Source organism: Anoplolepis gracilipes, unplaced genomic scaffold (genome assembly GCF_047496725.1).
Source record: "Anoplolepis gracilipes unplaced genomic scaffold, ASM4749672v1 Contig18, whole genome shotgun sequence".
Taxonomy (NCBI): domain Eukaryota; kingdom Metazoa; phylum Arthropoda; class Insecta; order Hymenoptera; family Formicidae; genus Anoplolepis; species Anoplolepis gracilipes.
This window is the reverse complement of record NW_027328669.1, coordinates 1,093,370-1,111,201: the sequence shown is the minus strand read 5'-3', so window position 1 is coordinate 1,111,201 and position 17,832 is coordinate 1,093,370. Positions and strand designations below refer to the sequence as shown.

General features: G+C 33.0%; 1 protein-coding gene across 1 annotated transcript; it reads right to left on the bottom strand.

Annotated features, from left to right (window-relative positions):
- Positions 1 to 792: 792 nt before the first annotated feature.
- Positions 793 to 16,374, bottom strand: LOC140675754 (proto-oncogene tyrosine-protein kinase ROS-like). Its single transcript, XM_072910371.1, has 10 exons — positions 16,330 to 16,374; positions 15,790 to 15,985; positions 14,715 to 14,796; positions 13,671 to 13,761; positions 12,909 to 13,565; positions 11,082 to 12,580; positions 10,518 to 10,931; positions 7,230 to 7,453; positions 1,459 to 1,926; positions 793 to 1,216 (listed from the first exon to the last, which is right to left on the bottom strand). The coding sequence occupies exons 2-10, from the start codon at positions 15,871 to 15,873 to the stop codon at positions 863 to 865; spliced, it is 3,873 nt and encodes a 1,290-aa protein (XP_072766472.1). The 5' UTR covers positions 15,874 to 15,985; positions 16,330 to 16,374; the 3' UTR covers positions 793 to 862.
- Positions 16,375 to 17,832: the final 1,458 nt, after the last annotated feature.

Here is a 17,832-nt window from a genome sequence, read left to right as displayed (position 1 = left end):
CGTAATAATTATTTTGGAAAAAGTAAATATAATTATTTAAAAAATAACTTTTAAAAAATTGTCCAATCCGCGTGTGTACAGCGCGTGGCTAAAAGAATCAGCTCACTGATATGCGTTGACGAAACTTTGAACGGAGTAATCTGTATCTACAATCGGAAAGCATACTTTTCGTTGTTGAATCCAAGCAACTCGTAACAATGGGCAGTTTCTTTTTGCCACGTGTTTATACTCGCGCAAATGTATTTCTTAAAAGATTAAACGCGTATATAGAAATATGTAACTAAATAAAGATCAAATTTTCATTATACAAATTTTATTATTGCTTATAAAGTCTGACAAAATCAAATAATGTAACTGTGATAACATGCTTATTTCTAGATAAAAAATTATCATAATAGAAAAATAAAATTGTATTTATCAGTTTGCATCTTTAATTGTACTTAAAATACATTTTCTTTTGTAAATTACTTATAAGAAATCATTCATAACTTGGCACATACTACTTCCTCTAGTCTTTTGCATGTTTATGTGTTAAAGAAACATTAGTCCGGCATTGTATATATTAAACTTAGATTATAATCTGATTAATCTAATAACCACGTTGTAATTAGACAAATAATGTAATATAATAATAAATGTATTATAGAATATAAGGCAACAAAAACTAATATTTTTACATATTATTTTGCAATATTCTTTAGTCTACACTATATCAATTTCCAAACTGATATAATGTAGACTAAAGAATATTGCAAAATATTATGTAAAAATATTAGTTTTTGTTGCCTTATATTCTATAGTACATTTATTATTATATAAATTGATTACTCTTTGCAATAATATGCACATAAAAAATTACGATTTAATTCACTTCTAGAATATTCACTGAGCTCAGTATCGCATCTTCTGTATTGTTTCTCAGGATTACAATATTATTGAAACAGAACACGAAGTTCGGTCTATCGTTCGCAACCTTCCAGCAACGCTGCATCAACTCGTACAATGTCACTGGACAATTGGGAGGTTTTGTCAGCTTGCCCCCCGAACGCACATACTCCAATACTTCGAAATTATCTCTGGTAGGATAAGGCTGCTCACCCAATGACATAATTTCCCACAGTAACACTCCAAATGACCACACATCGCTTTGTGAAGTAAATATTCCATCAACCAAAGATTCTGGTGCCATCCAGCGAACAGGAAGCAAACCTCCCTCCTAAAACAAAAATTTAGCACAGTAAATCTTTTGCAGAAATCTACGTATTTTTAAGTAAGAATTATTTGCAGTTAAAGTTAATTCATCTTTCTTCCATACATATACAAATGAAAAAAGTTTTTTTTACAATCTAATCAGCTTACGAATGTATAATATTATTATAATGTAAAAAGAAAATAGTTCTAGTTCCTTTTACACACAAATAATTGCATTATCTTTATTTATTAAATAATTGTGTTTACCGTGCGATAATACTGATTCTTGTAAATATCTCTAGCTAGGCCAAAATCACCGATTTTCACAATACGATTTTCACGATTTCTCGAAGATATTAAGCAATTTCGACAGGCGAGATCTCTATGCACAAAGTGCAGTTTTTCTAGGTAGGAACAACCGCGCGCAACATCTTCACAAATGGTGAGTAAATCTTGCAGACATAAAGCGTGCGAATCTAACGGATCCAATGTTCGACTCTCCCTCAAATATTTCAGTAAGTCAGTTTCCATTAATTCTAATACAAGCCATGGTGAAGCCGCATCCATACAGATACCCAACAATCTTAGAACATTTATATGGCGAAAGTGGCTCATAAGTTTGGCTTCTCGCAAGAATTCTGTTATCTGTTGCGAGGAAGCACTTTTTCGTAGCATTTTTATGGCAACGGACATTGAGTCTGACCCTTCCAAATCCTTGACGGTTCCTTGAAATACCTGCAAAATATTTTATACTTAATATAAGTTGATAACATGCATATTAAAAATAAATTTAAATTATTTAACTGATTGTGAACAATTTTGATTTATGAATTATTTTTATTAAAAAATGTGTCTTTATCTCAAAATTTATTTATTAAAAAATTGACAAAAGTGTTTAAAAATATATTTATTTAATAGGACTTCCGTTTCCGGTGCTGGTGACAGTAGACACGTGGAGAGTGAGTTTGCGTTTGAAAGGCAAAAAGAAGAGGAACAAGTGGAGAAGAATAGGCTTGAGAGAGAAGGAGTGAATGTGTAAGTGACGAAGTTTGTGAGAGTGAAGGGGCAAAGATTTAAGTAAAGGGTTGAGGAGAAAGAGAGAGATAAAACAGCAAGTCGAGCGCGTTAACAGGTGTGGGAGATTGAGATTATAGACGGGAAAACGTATAGGCAAGTGCGTGAGCAAGGAGCAGAGAACAAATAGATAGGCAAGTGCGATACAGGTAAAGGAGAGTGAGTATAGAAGAAGCGCAATGAATGGAGAAGGCGGTAAAGAGAGTAGGTTGGGAAGGGATAAGTATGCGTGAGAGACATAGAGAAAGTACTTAAGGTAAATATCTAGAAAAGGTCACACCTCGCCGATGATGTTGACCTTGATATATGTTGTAGAGGGTACACTCCAAAGTAACACATGCTTTGAATTTTGCGGCGGTCTCGTTTGGTTTCTGAGAAATGCGATTTTAAAATATTATAATTTTCCTACATACATGTGCAATAGTACTAATAATTTTCATTTTTATTCATATGGAATATAAATATGAGTGAAAGAATATTTTCACATCATACGCGTAGAAAGTTGCAAACCCATGTGAACTTTGCTTTGTCTTGCAACGTACATGCGAAGCGAGGTGGACGGGGTGGGTGCGGGAGGGGAGGTCGAAGGCCCCCCTCCCCCCGTTTGTGTGTGTGTGTTATGAAAATATTCCCTCGCTCATATTTATATTATTCTATGCAAATAAAAATGAAAATTATTAGTACTATTGCACATATACGTAAGAAAATTATAATATTTCAAAGTCGCATATCTCAGAAATCAAACAAGACCGCCAATTAAGTTATTAGGAAAAGTTAATCAGTACTTTCCTCTCTATAACATATGTCAAGGTCAACATCATTGGTGAGATGTGATTTTTTCTAGATATTTACCGTACTTAAAAAAAGAAAGGCAGGGGGAGAGGAGGATATGGGGGAGAGAAGAAGAGTGGGACATTTTCAACAAAAGTTAAAAAACGCCGAGGTCTCCGGAAAAGAATAAAATAAAGAAAGTAGAGAACATAGGAGGGCAGGGAAAGGTTGTGGAGGAAGTAAATGGAGGGAAGGGAAAGTTAGAGAAAATAATGGAGGGCTGGAAAGAGAAGTTAAAACAGATGTTAGAGGGAATAAGTAAGGGAATTAAAGAGCAGGGAGGTGAAGGAGGGCATAGAAGGGCTGAGAAAGCATTTAAGAGAGCAAGAGTTAAGATGAAGGAAGGATAAGGAGGAGTTGAAAGAGAGTATAAGGAATTTGGAGAAAAGACTGCAGGATTTAGAAGGGAGAGGGAAGGAGGGATAGGAGAAAAGTGATAGAAATATGGGAAAGATAGAGGAGAGGATGAGAGAGATGGAGAGGGGGTTGGAAAGGAGAGAGAGAGAAGAGAGAAGGAAAAATATAATAATTAAAGAGGTGGAAGGAAGGGAGGGGAAAAGGAGGGAGGTGGTTGAAGAGGTGCTAAAGAGCAAAGGTGGAGGTTGAAAAGACCGGGAAACTGAGAGCAGGGGTAGAAAAGGGAGGGAGATAGTATGGCTTAGACTGAAAAGCGCAGAGCAAAGGAAGAAAGGAAAGAATTCTGGAGGATTGGACATGGAATGAGCGGAAAGTGAGGTGGAACTTATTGTTAGAGGTGATCGCGAGGAGGGAGATGGGAATAGGGAAAACGGTTCGGTTAGGTTATGGAGTGATAAAGATAGAGAATAAATGGTGGAGATGGGACGAAGAAAAACGAGTGTTGGTAAATGGGAGCGGAAAGATTAGGGAGGAAGGTATGTGGGAAAGCTAGGAAGGGAGAAGAGAGGTAATGATTTAGCACAGGAGAATAGGAGCGAAAGCGGAGGAGCATTAGACCAAACGAAACAGGTTAGGAGCGGAGTGTGGAAAGTAGCCTTTTGGAATGTGGTAGGACAAAGCAACAAAGATAGAGAATTCTGAGAAGGTCTGGGAAGATGGGATGTGATGGTGTTAATGGAAACTTGGTTAAAAGAAAAAGATTGGGAAAAGGTTAAGGGAAAGTTATCAAAGGCGTATAAATGGGGTGTGCAAGAAGAAGGCCAAAGACAATTATATCAACGAGAAAGCTGGTGAAATGGGTGGAAGAGAATGGCTGGGGCATACGCAATGGATCTACAAAGGAGGACGAAGAGGGGGATACCCATTCACAGATGGAAGGGGGAATACAACCATTGATTACGTGATAGCGGACGAGGATGTAAGAGGTAGGATAAGGAGTTTAAAAATAGGAGACAAGATAGATTCGGATCATCATCCAGTAGAATTGGAAGGGCTATGATGGAGAGTTTAGAAAGAAGGAGGAAAGGAAAGAAAGACTGGAAGGGGGTATGGGATATAGAGGGGAGGAAGAAATTTCAAGAGAGACTGGGAAGGTTGGAGGAAGGGAGTGGAGGTATAACAACGGATGGATGGAAGAAGTTGGGAGGTAGGATAAAGGCAGCGTTAAAAGAGGTAGAGGAAAGAAGAGAGATAGGGAAAGAAGGAAAAGTGGGAATGAAGAATGTAGGGAGGAAAAAAGGTGGAGAAAGCTAAGAATGTGGAGAAGGAGAGAGGAGAGAGAAGAAGAGTATAGGGAAAGAAAGAAGTTATTCAAGGAATTATGTGAAAAGAAAAAGAAGAAGGAGAATGAGAGATGGGAGAGGAAGGTAAAGGAGATGTGTAGAGAGAGTAATGTGTGGGAAGTTGTAAATAGGGAGAGAAAAGGGAGGAGAAGAATTAACGATAATATAAAGATGGAGGAGTGAAGGGAGCATTTCATGAGACTGCTGGGGGGGAGGGTAGAAGGTAGGGTGGTAAAAGGAATAGGAGGAAATGAAGAATCAGGACAAAGGAAAGAAGAGATATATAGAGAGGAAATAAGGAAGGCCTTGAGAAGGCTAAAAGATGGGAAAGCGAGCGGGATAAACGGAATATCGGGGGAAGTTTGGAAATGTGGGGGGGGGGGAGTTAGAGAGATGGGTTTGGGGTTTTTGCAATAGAGTATGGAGGGAAGAGGTATGGCCGAAGGAATGGAAAGAGGATATTATTCCAATAGTTAAAAAGGGGGAGAGAGAGCGAGGACAAAGGATTATAGGGGTATTACGATATTACTAACCTTATATAAGATACGTTACGGTTCTGGCGGAAAGATTAAGGGAGGAGGTAAAAGAGAAGGGACTGATACCACACAATCAGACGGGATTCAGGAAGGGGATGGGGACCATCAATAATATTTATACGATAAATTATTTAATAGGCAGGCAGATAAAAAGGAGAGGAGGGAAGATGATTGCCATGTTCGTGGATTTGAAAGCTGCCTTCGATTCGGTGAACAGGGAGGTATTAATTGGAGCAATCAGAGAGAGTGGGATTAGAGAACGAATTACGAGAAAAGGTAGAACGTGTATTGAGGGACAGAAAAAGCAAGATCAGAGTAGGAGGGGATGTAGGAGATAGTTTTTGGACAACTAGGGGTGTAAAGCAGGGATGCCCTCTCAGCTCACTGTTATTTAATGTGCTTCTAGTGGATCTAGAAAAATATATGGGTAGGATGAAATGGAGTGGCGTAGATTGGGTAAGGGAAGAGTGTACACCTTGGCTTATGCAGATCATATGGTATTATTAGTGGAGGGTGAGGACGAAATGAGGAGTATGATAGGTAGATTGGAAGAATATTTGAAGGGGAAAAAATGGAACTGAATCCGGGAAAAACTAAGATACTAAGATTTAGGAAGGGTTAAAAAGGAGTGGTGGTGAAGGGTGGTGAAAAAATTGAAGAGGTAAAGGAATTCAGTTGAATTACATGCTTCAGAAAAATGGAGGATAGGAGGCGCCGATAAGGGACAGGGGAAGAAAAGCAGCGGCGCTCATAGGGGATTAGGAAAAGAAGGTTTAGAAAAGACTAGGGGAAGGAAACTTTGGTTGTTTGACAGGTTGGTATGGATAGTAATGAGTTATGGGGTGGAAATATGGGGTGAAAGGAGAGAGCTTCTGGAAGAATTGGAGAAAAAGTACTTCAGGTGGTTGCTTGGGGTAGACGCCATGGTAATTGGTAAGTGAAAAATTGCAAAAGGAAAGACTGTGTAGTAGGGCTGGAAGGAGAGCCTAGGATTTGAGGAGATATTGAGAGAAGGGAAAGGGAGTGAGTTGGCAAGAAGATGCTGGGAGGAGATGAGGGAAAGAGCAAGGAAGGGAAGGGATCTGGATGGGAGGGAGAAAGGAAAAGGTTTTTTAACAGAAATGGAGTAAAGATGGAGGTGGTGGAAAAGAAGAAAGAGAAAGGGAATTGGTGATATGGAGAATTGGAGGGAAAGGACAAGGAAAGACAAAGGAAAGAAAGATGGGAAAGAATAAGATTCAAGATATAATAGTTGGTATAAAAAGGTTAAAGGGGAAGGGGTGCCGAAATATTTAAAAAAGGGGTGGGGGCAGAGTAGATGGAAGAGAATAGCAAGATTTAGGTTGGGGAACGAAGTGGAAGAGAGAAAATACTGGGAGGAGAGGAAAATGAAAGAAAACAGATTCTGCAGAGGAGAAATGGAATCATGAGAACATATATGGGAAAGATCCAAAGATTGGTAGGACGGAGGTGGGAGCTGGCAGGAAGCGGTAAGGTGGGTACTGGGAAAAAGGGGGGAAAGAGCAAAATGGATAAGGGAAGTTGAGGAAGAGACAGAGAGAGAGGGGGGGAAAGGGAGAGGGGCAGTGTGGAAAGATGGGTGTAGAAACGAAGGAGGGCGAAGGGCGGAAAATCATGTAAAAGGAGAGGCAAAAAGAAACAGAATTGCGAGGCGTGTGTGTGTGCAGTAGACGGTGATGTAAAGGCGTGCATGCACGCCGGATCATCACGGTGGAGTCTGTTAGGATAAGTTAGTTTTAGTTAGTATAAGATTAGAGGTAAGGTAGAATGTAAGCAGTATTGTGTAAGAGAATTGTAAACCCCATGGGGATGCAATAAAGTTCATACATACATACATATATTCATTTAATAAGAAATTACATACTATAGTCTTTACCTTTCCAAACTCACCGCTACCTAGAAGCTTTATTAGGCTAATTTGCTTTTTTCCGACTGTGGTCAGAATAAATTCGTTTCGATTATATTGTAATCTAGAAACGTACAACGCATTAAATTGAACATTTCCGGTTTGAGGTATTTCGTATAGAGTTGCTAATTCGATGTCGGTCAATGTTAAAAACGGATCTAGTTCTTTGTTACTTGCTGTCAGTTGTTGATATGCTGTTAGATAACATTACAATATACTCATTATTATTATCATTTATTGTATTTAAAATTTCAATAAGTTTTAAAAAACTAATTTTACAAAACTGTTCATACATATACATATACCAAATCGAAAATAATAAGTATATAATATATATATATATACAGGGTGTCCCTGAATTGGCAGATCAACTCTCGTGGGTAGATAGAGCGTGTTAAACTGAAGAAAAAAACCTTATATCATTTTGCTAAATTCACAATAATTAATGAGATATAAATTAATAAAGATCGGCCAATCCGTGCCAGTATAAGCGCGCGGCGCGAAGAAACCTCCCAGTTGTTACTTGATACTAGACGCGCGATACAAGACATAAACGCAGAACGCACTGTACGTATCTCTTTCAGTACGCCCTTTGTACGTCCGTTGTACAGCGCTCCGCCTACTGTCTCGCTGCGCGCTTAGTATCAAGTAACAAGTAGGAGGTTTCTTCGCGCCGCGCGCTTATCCTGGCACGTATTGGCCCATCTTTATTAATTTATATCTCATTAATTATTGCAAATTTAGTAAAATGATATTAGATTTTTCTCTTCAGTTTAACACGCTCTATCTACCCACGAGAGTTGATCCGCCAATTCGGGGACACTCTGTATGTATATATATATATATATGTATGTATACATATAGAGTTTTGTAAAAATTAATATACTTATTATTTTCGATGGTATATGTATATGTATGAAGAGTTTTGTAAAATTAGTTTTTTAAAACCTATTGAAATTTTAAATATATATACAGGGTGTCCGGTAATAACCGTCTCACCGCTCATATACAGATAGAGCAGATTAAACTAAGTAGAAAAGTCCTCTACTATTTTTCGATTTTCGAAATAAGTATCGAGAAATTAATTAACAAAGATTGACAAATCTGGGCGAGACAAGCGCGCGACGAGAAGGCCCATCCTACTGCTACGCGGTTACTAGGCGCTCATTGAATGATAGGAGGAGCGGCCTACACTGGAAATGGATGTGTATGAGTAGCGCGCCTAGTAACCGCGTAGGGGTGGGACGGCCTTTTCGTCGCGCGCGCTTTACTCGAGCGGATTCGCCGATCTTTTTTAATTAATTTCTCGATAATTATTTCGAAAATCGAAAAATGGTAGAGGACTTTTCTACTCAGTTTGACCTGCTCTACCTGTATATGAGCTGTGAAGCGATTATTACCGGACACCCTGTAAATATATATATATATATATATATAGCGGAGATGTTCAACTGGCGGCCCGCGAGCCAGATCCGGCCCATAACGTTTAAGTTTGACCCACAAAAAATTAAAAATATTTCACATATATCTTACCTAAAATTAGAATTATTAGTGCATAAGTGCATAGATGGAAGACAAAAAAATATAAGTTCTAAATTTAGCTGCTATGGTTCACGGTATAATTTCAAATTTTGCATTTGGTTTGGACCACCGTAAAATTTAGTTGCGCACCCCTGATCTACAGGGTAGGCCATTTTAGTATATGCACTGTAATATCTCAAAATCCATGAGTTTAAGACAAAAATGTTTCAGACAAAAGTTATAGGTTTTGAGGGGACCATAAGAGGGTACCATTGGTTTAACGTTGAAGAGTTATTTGAAGGTCACATGAACGTCATGTTTAATTTTTTAAATGGGACACCCTAAATATTATTAAATATTCTTGTAGCTTATCTCGAGAGCTTTCCAAAACACTATAATCAAATATTTTATCATTAAATACTTTTCGAGTTATAAGGCTTTAAAGTTGTAATATTTTGACATAAAATACAAGATATCTCGTAAAATATTTATTTCTATTATCTTATCCTAATACTTTTATGCACAGAATAATGAGACGAATCAATTGGTGTAAAGAAAACTCATAGTTGTCTTAAAGAAAAAATATGAGTTTGCAACGAGCAACTACACATTTCTATTTTAAGATAATTATGTGTTTTAATTATACCAAATGATTTGTCTCATTATTCTGTGCATAAAAGTATTAAGGTGAGACTTTCAAAAAAAGAATATTTTACAAGATATTTTGTATTTTATGTCAAAATACTACAAATTTCAAGTTTCATAACTGGAAAAATACTCAATGAAAATACGGTAAATATCTAGAATAATGGAGCCAGCTCCGATCGCGTTCATTTTAACATATGTTATCAAGGTCATGACCCTGAGTAACATCCTAAAGATTTTAGCCGTCGCTCATTGTTTATTTATTAGTTATTAACAACAATAGTTTCAGTTACTTATTATCATATTAACAATTTACTGCATAAGGTATATCAAGGTCAACGTAATTGGCGTGGACTGAATAACATTCAAAAGGTTTTAGCTGTTGCTCATTGTTTATTAAAAAGTTGTAAACAACAACAGTTTCAGTTATTTATTACAATGGATATGCTTTTCTTGTTATATATTTTTTTCATTGATATACATTTTTAATATTTTTATAATACACACACACATACACACACACACGGGGTGAATGGGAGAGGAGGGCCGAAGGCCCCCTTGAACCCCCCTTCAAAATAACTGCTATATTTTTTTAAACTTTTTTGTTAATAACTTTTAAATAAACAACGGCTAAAACCTTTTAGATGTTACTCAGGGTCATGACCTTGACAATATGTCAAGGTCAACGCGATCGGAGCTGTCTCCGTTATTCTAGATATTTACCAAAAATACTTTATCATAGAATTTTGGAAAGCTTTCAAGGTAAACTACAAGAATATGTAATGAAAAATAGTGAGTTCAATTTAAGAAATTGAAGGTGATTTTCACGTGACCTTCAAACAACTATCCAAGGTCAAACCAATGATACCATGTATACGGCCCCCTTGAAACCATACAACTTTTGTCTGAAACATTTTTCTCTAAAATCAAAAATAAGAAAGTTATTTGGGGTAGTACATTAAAATTGGTCACCCTGTATATATACATATATGTATATATATATATATATATATATATATATATATATATATATATATACAAATTCGATATAATTTGCAATTAAAGTCCGAAATTTATATCAGATATACTTACAATAATACAAGCAGCAAACACATACTACAACAATGACAAGACCAATGACTGTGAATTTAATTACATCATATTGCAAAGCAAACATTTCAATAGATTCTGTTAAATCAATGACTTCGCTTGATTTACTCCATTCTCCAAAGCCGTAAGCGTTTTTAGCCCGCACGCGAAATTGATATTCCTGATTCAGGTCTTTTGTAATTATCCAGTAATTTTCCGTTCCATTATAATATAAATTCCAATCTTCGTTTTTGTCAGTCTGATTGCTTTCTTTGTAATTATTTTTGACAATAAAACCTTCCAGGCGATACAGAGTCACTTGTGAATCCTGAGCTTGCACAGGTTCCCAATTTAACTGATACGTAAAATTTTGAAGTCTCTTTAAAGTAGGCACCCCAGGAGCACTTGGAATCTCACCTTTGTTACACAAAAGTACAATTAAACATTTTTTGTTTCATATGCATATTTTTATTTAAAACTTTATTACTTAATTTCTAACTTTAAAAATTTATTAAAACATTTCTAGAAAGTAAATAAATAATATCATAATGTATTCATTTACTTTACCACGCGTTTTAAAATCAAATTCTCCATCAGGCGGCCATATAAATTCTTTGTCGTAATTAGAATATCTCAGGATCAAACGGAATTTATATATAGTTCCCGGCAACAAATTTTCTATACAGTATTTTACTGTATAATTATACATCTCGGTATTGTTCACAATTTGCCATACTTGTGTTCGAACTTGTTTGTAGTTCAGTATGTAATAGGTGATATTATCGCTGAGATTCCACGAGATATTTATACTATTTATGTTGGACCCGCTCAGAGTTAAATTATTCGGTTCCGGATAAGCGTAGGCGTTTTTTATTAAACTGTCATTGGAGAAATTTCTGAAATTAATTAGATACACTCGCACAAATGTCAAGTATTCCCGTCCTGGCACCAGCTGATGACTTGACATGAAAAATTTGTCATCTATCGTGCGTTCAGATTTATTGATAAAATGTATGTCGTACTCATCTAGAGTAATACTTTTTCGTGTACCATTTGGAGAAAAGTTTGACATCCAATGAACCTCGTAGGTTACTGCAACGCAGTTAATGTTCTTGGGTGGCATCCAATAGACTACCGCCAGAGTAGGCGTTACAACTTGAACCGTCACATTTTCTGGCGCGTTGAGCCTGCCAGGGGCAGTTTTTAGTATTATATCCTCTCCGAATTGCAAGTTCATCGATAACTTGTCGACATAGAAATTGCTTAATGCAAATTTCAATGTGTACATTGTGAGCGGAGTTAAATTTGGTATTTCGTAATGCCGTTCGTGCGTTTCCACGCGGAATTCGTCGAATTTGTCAAGTTCATTGTTCAAACATGTCTGATAGCTCAAGGAGATGATATATATAGTGGTGGGTAAGTTGTACTTCTGGCATCCATAAATGGAAACCGACTCCGGAATGTTTACAACGATGCTGTTTGTGGTTATCGTTACTTCTTCCAAAAAATTAATAATTTTAGATTGAAATTCTTTTATGTCAGGTATTAAACATTTTGTCGGAGGATATGGTTGTAAAGAATTACTCAAAGCTATAACTTGATTCACATCATAATCCAAGTTATCTATTGTTTGAACATATTTTATTGCGTTTTCTTTGTTTCCAAGGAGTGCATACTTTTTTTCCAAAATATGTATTTCTCGATCTATGGCGTCATACAAGTAAAGGTTTATCTTGTCAATCGTTATATATCTGAAATACTTTTCATTGTTTTCATCTTTTAAAAACAGATTACACCGACAATCATAGATGTCTATTACGAATAATAGGCCTTTAATAGTCAATCCATTAATTATCCCGTATATTAGTGGCTTGTCAACATTCGTGTGATCAATCTGCACGAAGTTTAATTGTTTTAATTCATTTTCGTATTTTAAGCAGGGACATCGATTGTTTTCCCCAAAAAAACGTTTTATATTTTTTCCCTTAAAATCCGATTGCATTATTTCAAAGTAAGGCAAACGAAATATATGTTTAAACGAAATATATTCCATCCAATAAATATATCTGGAAAAAAGTAATATTTTCTTATTATAAAATATTATTTATCCATATATCACACTCGCATGCACAGAAATCAGACGATTATTTATAATTTTTGCAATTTTATTTCTTAAATAAAAATCATGTCAAATTATTGAGAAATTATAAAACAAATCTTTAATACGTTTACGAAATTATCATGAACTACCAGTGAGATATGCTTGTTTTCTGTTACTTTTTAACTACTAGTTGTACACGCTAATGTTAGTGGATATAATGTTTAATAAAAACGATGTCTATAATTAAAAGAAAAAAGTTAATAATTTTATTAGTTAAATAAAATTTAATTTACCCTGCAAATGGCAATATATTTAACTGTGAAATATGCACATTTCTCTGTAGAATATTATCGTATTTGACTATTCCATTTTGCCACAATGTTAAGTCTAGTTTCATAATTTTTGATTGTTCAAAATTATCATATTGTAACCAATAAAGATTTCTTGCCACCCAATCGATGCAGAGTTTACTCGCAGATTGGTCAAGATCAGTTATTTTTGTATAATTACACTTTATTTCTATTGCACTTAGATCAAAATTGCATGTCATTAGCTCCCACTTATCATTGATCCAATAAATCTTACGTTCCAGTTCTGAGTAAACGACTTCTCTCGCTCTGTGTTCTTTAAGCGGAAAACTGATCCGCAAATCTACATCCAATACTTTCAGCGTGCTATCTCGTGAGATGATCAATAACAGAGGTACCGGATTCTCATGCATGGTGGACACATTGATGAAATTCGTGTAAGGACCGGCACCAGCGTCATTATGCGCTTGTACTTTAAAGTAGTACATTGTATCAGGTCTTAAATTGTATGGTTTGTATTGCAATATATGTTGTGCAGCTGAAATATTGGCGACATGTCTAATTGTCTTTAAGTTCTCGATAAACCAATACTGGATCCTGTATATTTGTATATCTCCGTTTGTAAATTCAGGTTGGTTCCATCTATAAAGGAAAAATATTTCTTTTTAGTAAATGTCTAACAAAATTAGAAACAACCGAATTATTCTTTTATATATACATATATATACATGTATTTAGATTTCTTACCTGAATGTCACAGAAATGTTGTCTTTTTCGTTTAATCTATTGCCAAATTCCACGAATGCCCTGAGAAATGTTGGCTTGCTTGGAAATATGTCTGCAGATTTTTAAATTTCATAGAATTATATTATAAAAAATCAAGAGTATACATATAATTAAATCTTTATGGAAATTTCAAAATCGTATATAATATCATATATATATATCGTATATATGTATATCATAATTACATCTAAAAATTCTGATTTCAATAACTGTAAAAAGATAAAGTAGAAGAATTTCTTGATTTATAAATAAAAAAATAGTTTCTTATATAGTAAGTAAGTTCAGATGACAAATATTTTTCTAAATAAAGAAAGACATAACAACATAAACTATAAAATATGATGAAAATTAATCAATAGTTACAGTATTGATTTTTAAAATAATTAAATAATGTAAAATAGTGCTTTTTTATGTTCTTAAGAGTTAGAAACACACTATTAGTAACTAAACAAAAACGAAGAAAAGCTTATTAGACATTATTATTAGACATTATGTTCATTGAATTAAATTGAAAAGTGTTATTTTTAAACAAAAAATTGCTGAAATATTGAAATATTAATAAAATGATAATAAAACGGGGTCATTAGAGAGTAATTATCAACAAAATTTAATTATATTTTTAGTAAACTAATTTCTATCAATATGATTACAGTGCATTTATCATTTCCAAAAATTTTAATGGTTATTAATACTGATTATTGGAAAATTTAAAAATGTAAAATTTGTGATTGCTTAAAAACGACGTAGCTAGCAAAATAATAAGATTAACTTTATCTTTTTTTTCTTTTCCCAATAATGGAATTTTTATTTATATTTTCTTATTAAGAGATATTCCTTTGGATTTAATTTTTATTTTCTTGAATAAAAAGTTGAATTATTTTCATAACATTTTTGTAATTTAATTTAATTTTGATAACATTTTATATACATTTTGTTTTAATTTTATTATAATTTATCAGTAAATTTTAGGATTGTGTGTAGACATGTCTGCAAATAAACTCTTACCATTTTTATTTAACATAGTTACGTAGTCAGAAGAGATGTTTGATGACATGTAATGATCATTGATTTCAAAGGTTGAGATATTCTGTTGAAAAATATATATTGTATAGTTTATAAGCTCCCGTCAAATCGCATTATAAAAATAAATTGGTTAGAATTTATTTCTCGGATAAAATCGCCTTAAATGTGTTTAAATTTTAAATTAACTACTTAAAACTTTAAAATCATTATTTCGCTTTACTTAAATTCATTCATTATTTGCATTCACGTTAGTGTATTTGAATATATGTTATAAAATAAATATTATATATAATGTTTTACATTATTTTTAATGGAAAAAATAAGAAATTATAAGTAAATTATATTTAAGTAAAGAATAAAAAATAAATAAAAATATGAAATGTAAAACACATATATAACGAATGACAGCTATTGCGCATATTGATTTGACTATTGGTTTTAATTGATTGAAGACCAATTTAAAATTCCACTATAACGACTTTGAATTTAGTAGTTATTTTGTTACGCATAGATACAATTTATTTTAATGCAAAGAATTTGATTTTTTACATTAAAATATTGTTAATTAAAACATAATTTAGTATAAGTTTTGTATAAAAGTTAATAAATTTAAATAGATATGTAAAAGAATAAAAAATTAATGAATTTTATAATTTATACAAAAATCATGCATAAGCAAAAGTATCATGTATGTTTATCAGCGTAGACTGATAAGTAGAAGAATCAAAATAAAATAATTGATCTCGAATAAAAGATAATAAATGTTTTACTATAAAAATTTATATTTAAAAATTTTTATTTTTACATTAAAATTTTAACATACCATCTCAATTAAGTTTAATTTTGTATTATGTAACATAAATTTATAAATGTGTGACACAAAATTAACAAATCAAAACTCTTTAATTATATATATAAAAATACAATTATTAAAACAATTTAAAACAAGTAATCTATTATCTGACATGTATAACATTTAGTGAAAATGTTTCGTGAAAAAGTTTATAATCGGCATGAAATTATCAAAGTACATGAAAATACTTTTCTAAAGACTTACCGAAAATACATCATCCTTCAGATTTCCCAAAATCACAATAGTCACTCTCGTTAGGATTAACACTTTCAATAAAAATAAACACATAATGTTTTTAATATAATAATTTTCTCCTCTTATAGATGTTTGTACTCGATCGTCTTTAACGTAATTCTCAACTGTAGTGACCAGTAGCTATGACTGTTTCATACGATCTTCTCTATGATAGATTAATCAAATTGATATTTCTATCTCTTGATGTATTTTGTGTAATATGTCGAATTTGTGTGCATGCTGTGTGTATATAAATTGAGAGTGTTTGTTTTTGATTATGTTAAATGTATTTATGTTTTTAAACCTTCTTTTCTTAATTAATATAATGATTTTTACAATAATTTTTATGATTAAATTATAAAACTGCTGATAAACCAAATAAATTAGTGTACTTTTCTTAATTAAACTTAATATAAAGTAATGGGTATAGTATATTTGATTGTATCGAGAAACAGTAATGCACGCGTAATTAATCTTTAGTAATTTGTCAAAACGTTCTCCAGTACTAACTTCTTTCCGATCCCGTGATTATCTCTATAAAGCCTCTAGATTCGAGAGGCGGAAAAATTGTTCTGATTAACGTGCTGACTGGCTCACGCGGTTTGCTTTATTCGTTTATTGAGATACACACATGTGTAAATACATTTATTGTATATACATATATATATATATATATATATATATATATATATATTGTATATACATATATATATATATGTATATACAATAAATGTATTTACACATGTGTGTATCTCAATAAACGAATAAAGCAAACCGCGTGAGCCAGTCAGCACGTTAATCAGAACAATTTTTGCGCCTCTCGAATCTAGAGGCTTTATAGAGATAATCACGGGATCGGAAAGAAGTTAGTACTGGAGAACGTTTTGACAAATTACTAAAGATTAATTACGCGTGCATTACTGTTCTCGATAGAATCAAATATATACTATACCCATTACTTTATATTAAGTTTAATACATATATATATATATATATATATATATATATATATATATATATATATATATGTTAATAAGACAAGTACTCACACACATATTGACAAAATTCCAGTAGCAGTCAAATATGGTCTGCTATCTCAATTAATGTCGGTAGAAATGCAACAAAAAACGAGCAATCTTTGCATTAAATTTACAATAAAAATGCTGCATAAATTAAACAATATTTTGTATAAAAATAGTAAATTTTAAGAATTGACATAATATGTCAAAATTAAATCAAAACTGAACATAACATAGTATTGTGCGTGCGATTTCTTCTCGTTTCCGAATTTGAAAAAATGGCCCGAGAAGAAATTTTCATCTGACTTCTGAAGTCTTTTTATTGAAAGTATGACAAATCTAAGAACGTTGGAATAAGTGTGTCCTATTAAAAGCAGATTAGATTAAAGAATAAATTTTATATTACCCCGAAAAGTAGTGTTTTCTTTGTCAGGTCGGAAACTTTTCAAACGAATACACGTAATTTGATTCCTCGCTCACCTGCTTCAAAATGTCTAAAAAATTCTTACACAAGTTACTATCATTTGTATGAAACTCAATATAATTTACAATAATTTTTGCAAGACATCGTCAAAATAAATTCAAAAAACTAATAATAAACAAAAATTAATCACACAGATATACAGTCTCTCTATCTCTTTCTTTGATTGAGAGAAGACGTGTCAAACGATGAAATTATAGAAAATTTTGAAATGATTAAATTAAAGGGTCTTAAAGGAAATTGTTGAAGAACAGTCAAAAAGAAAAATAGAAGGACTAGCTAGTAAAGAGAGAAAAACTAGTGAAGAGAGAATAACTAGTGATATACTTAAAGTAGTATTTTCTTTATTCCGTAATAAAGGAGGAGTTTGTTGGTCTAATAAATAATTCCTTGAGAGTTGCTATTTAAAGAGTTGTAAAACATCCACAATAATATCGAAATGAATAGTAGAAAAGGCAAGCGAATATAAGTCTATTAATAATATGCTATCAATTCTTGAGAATATAGTAGTAG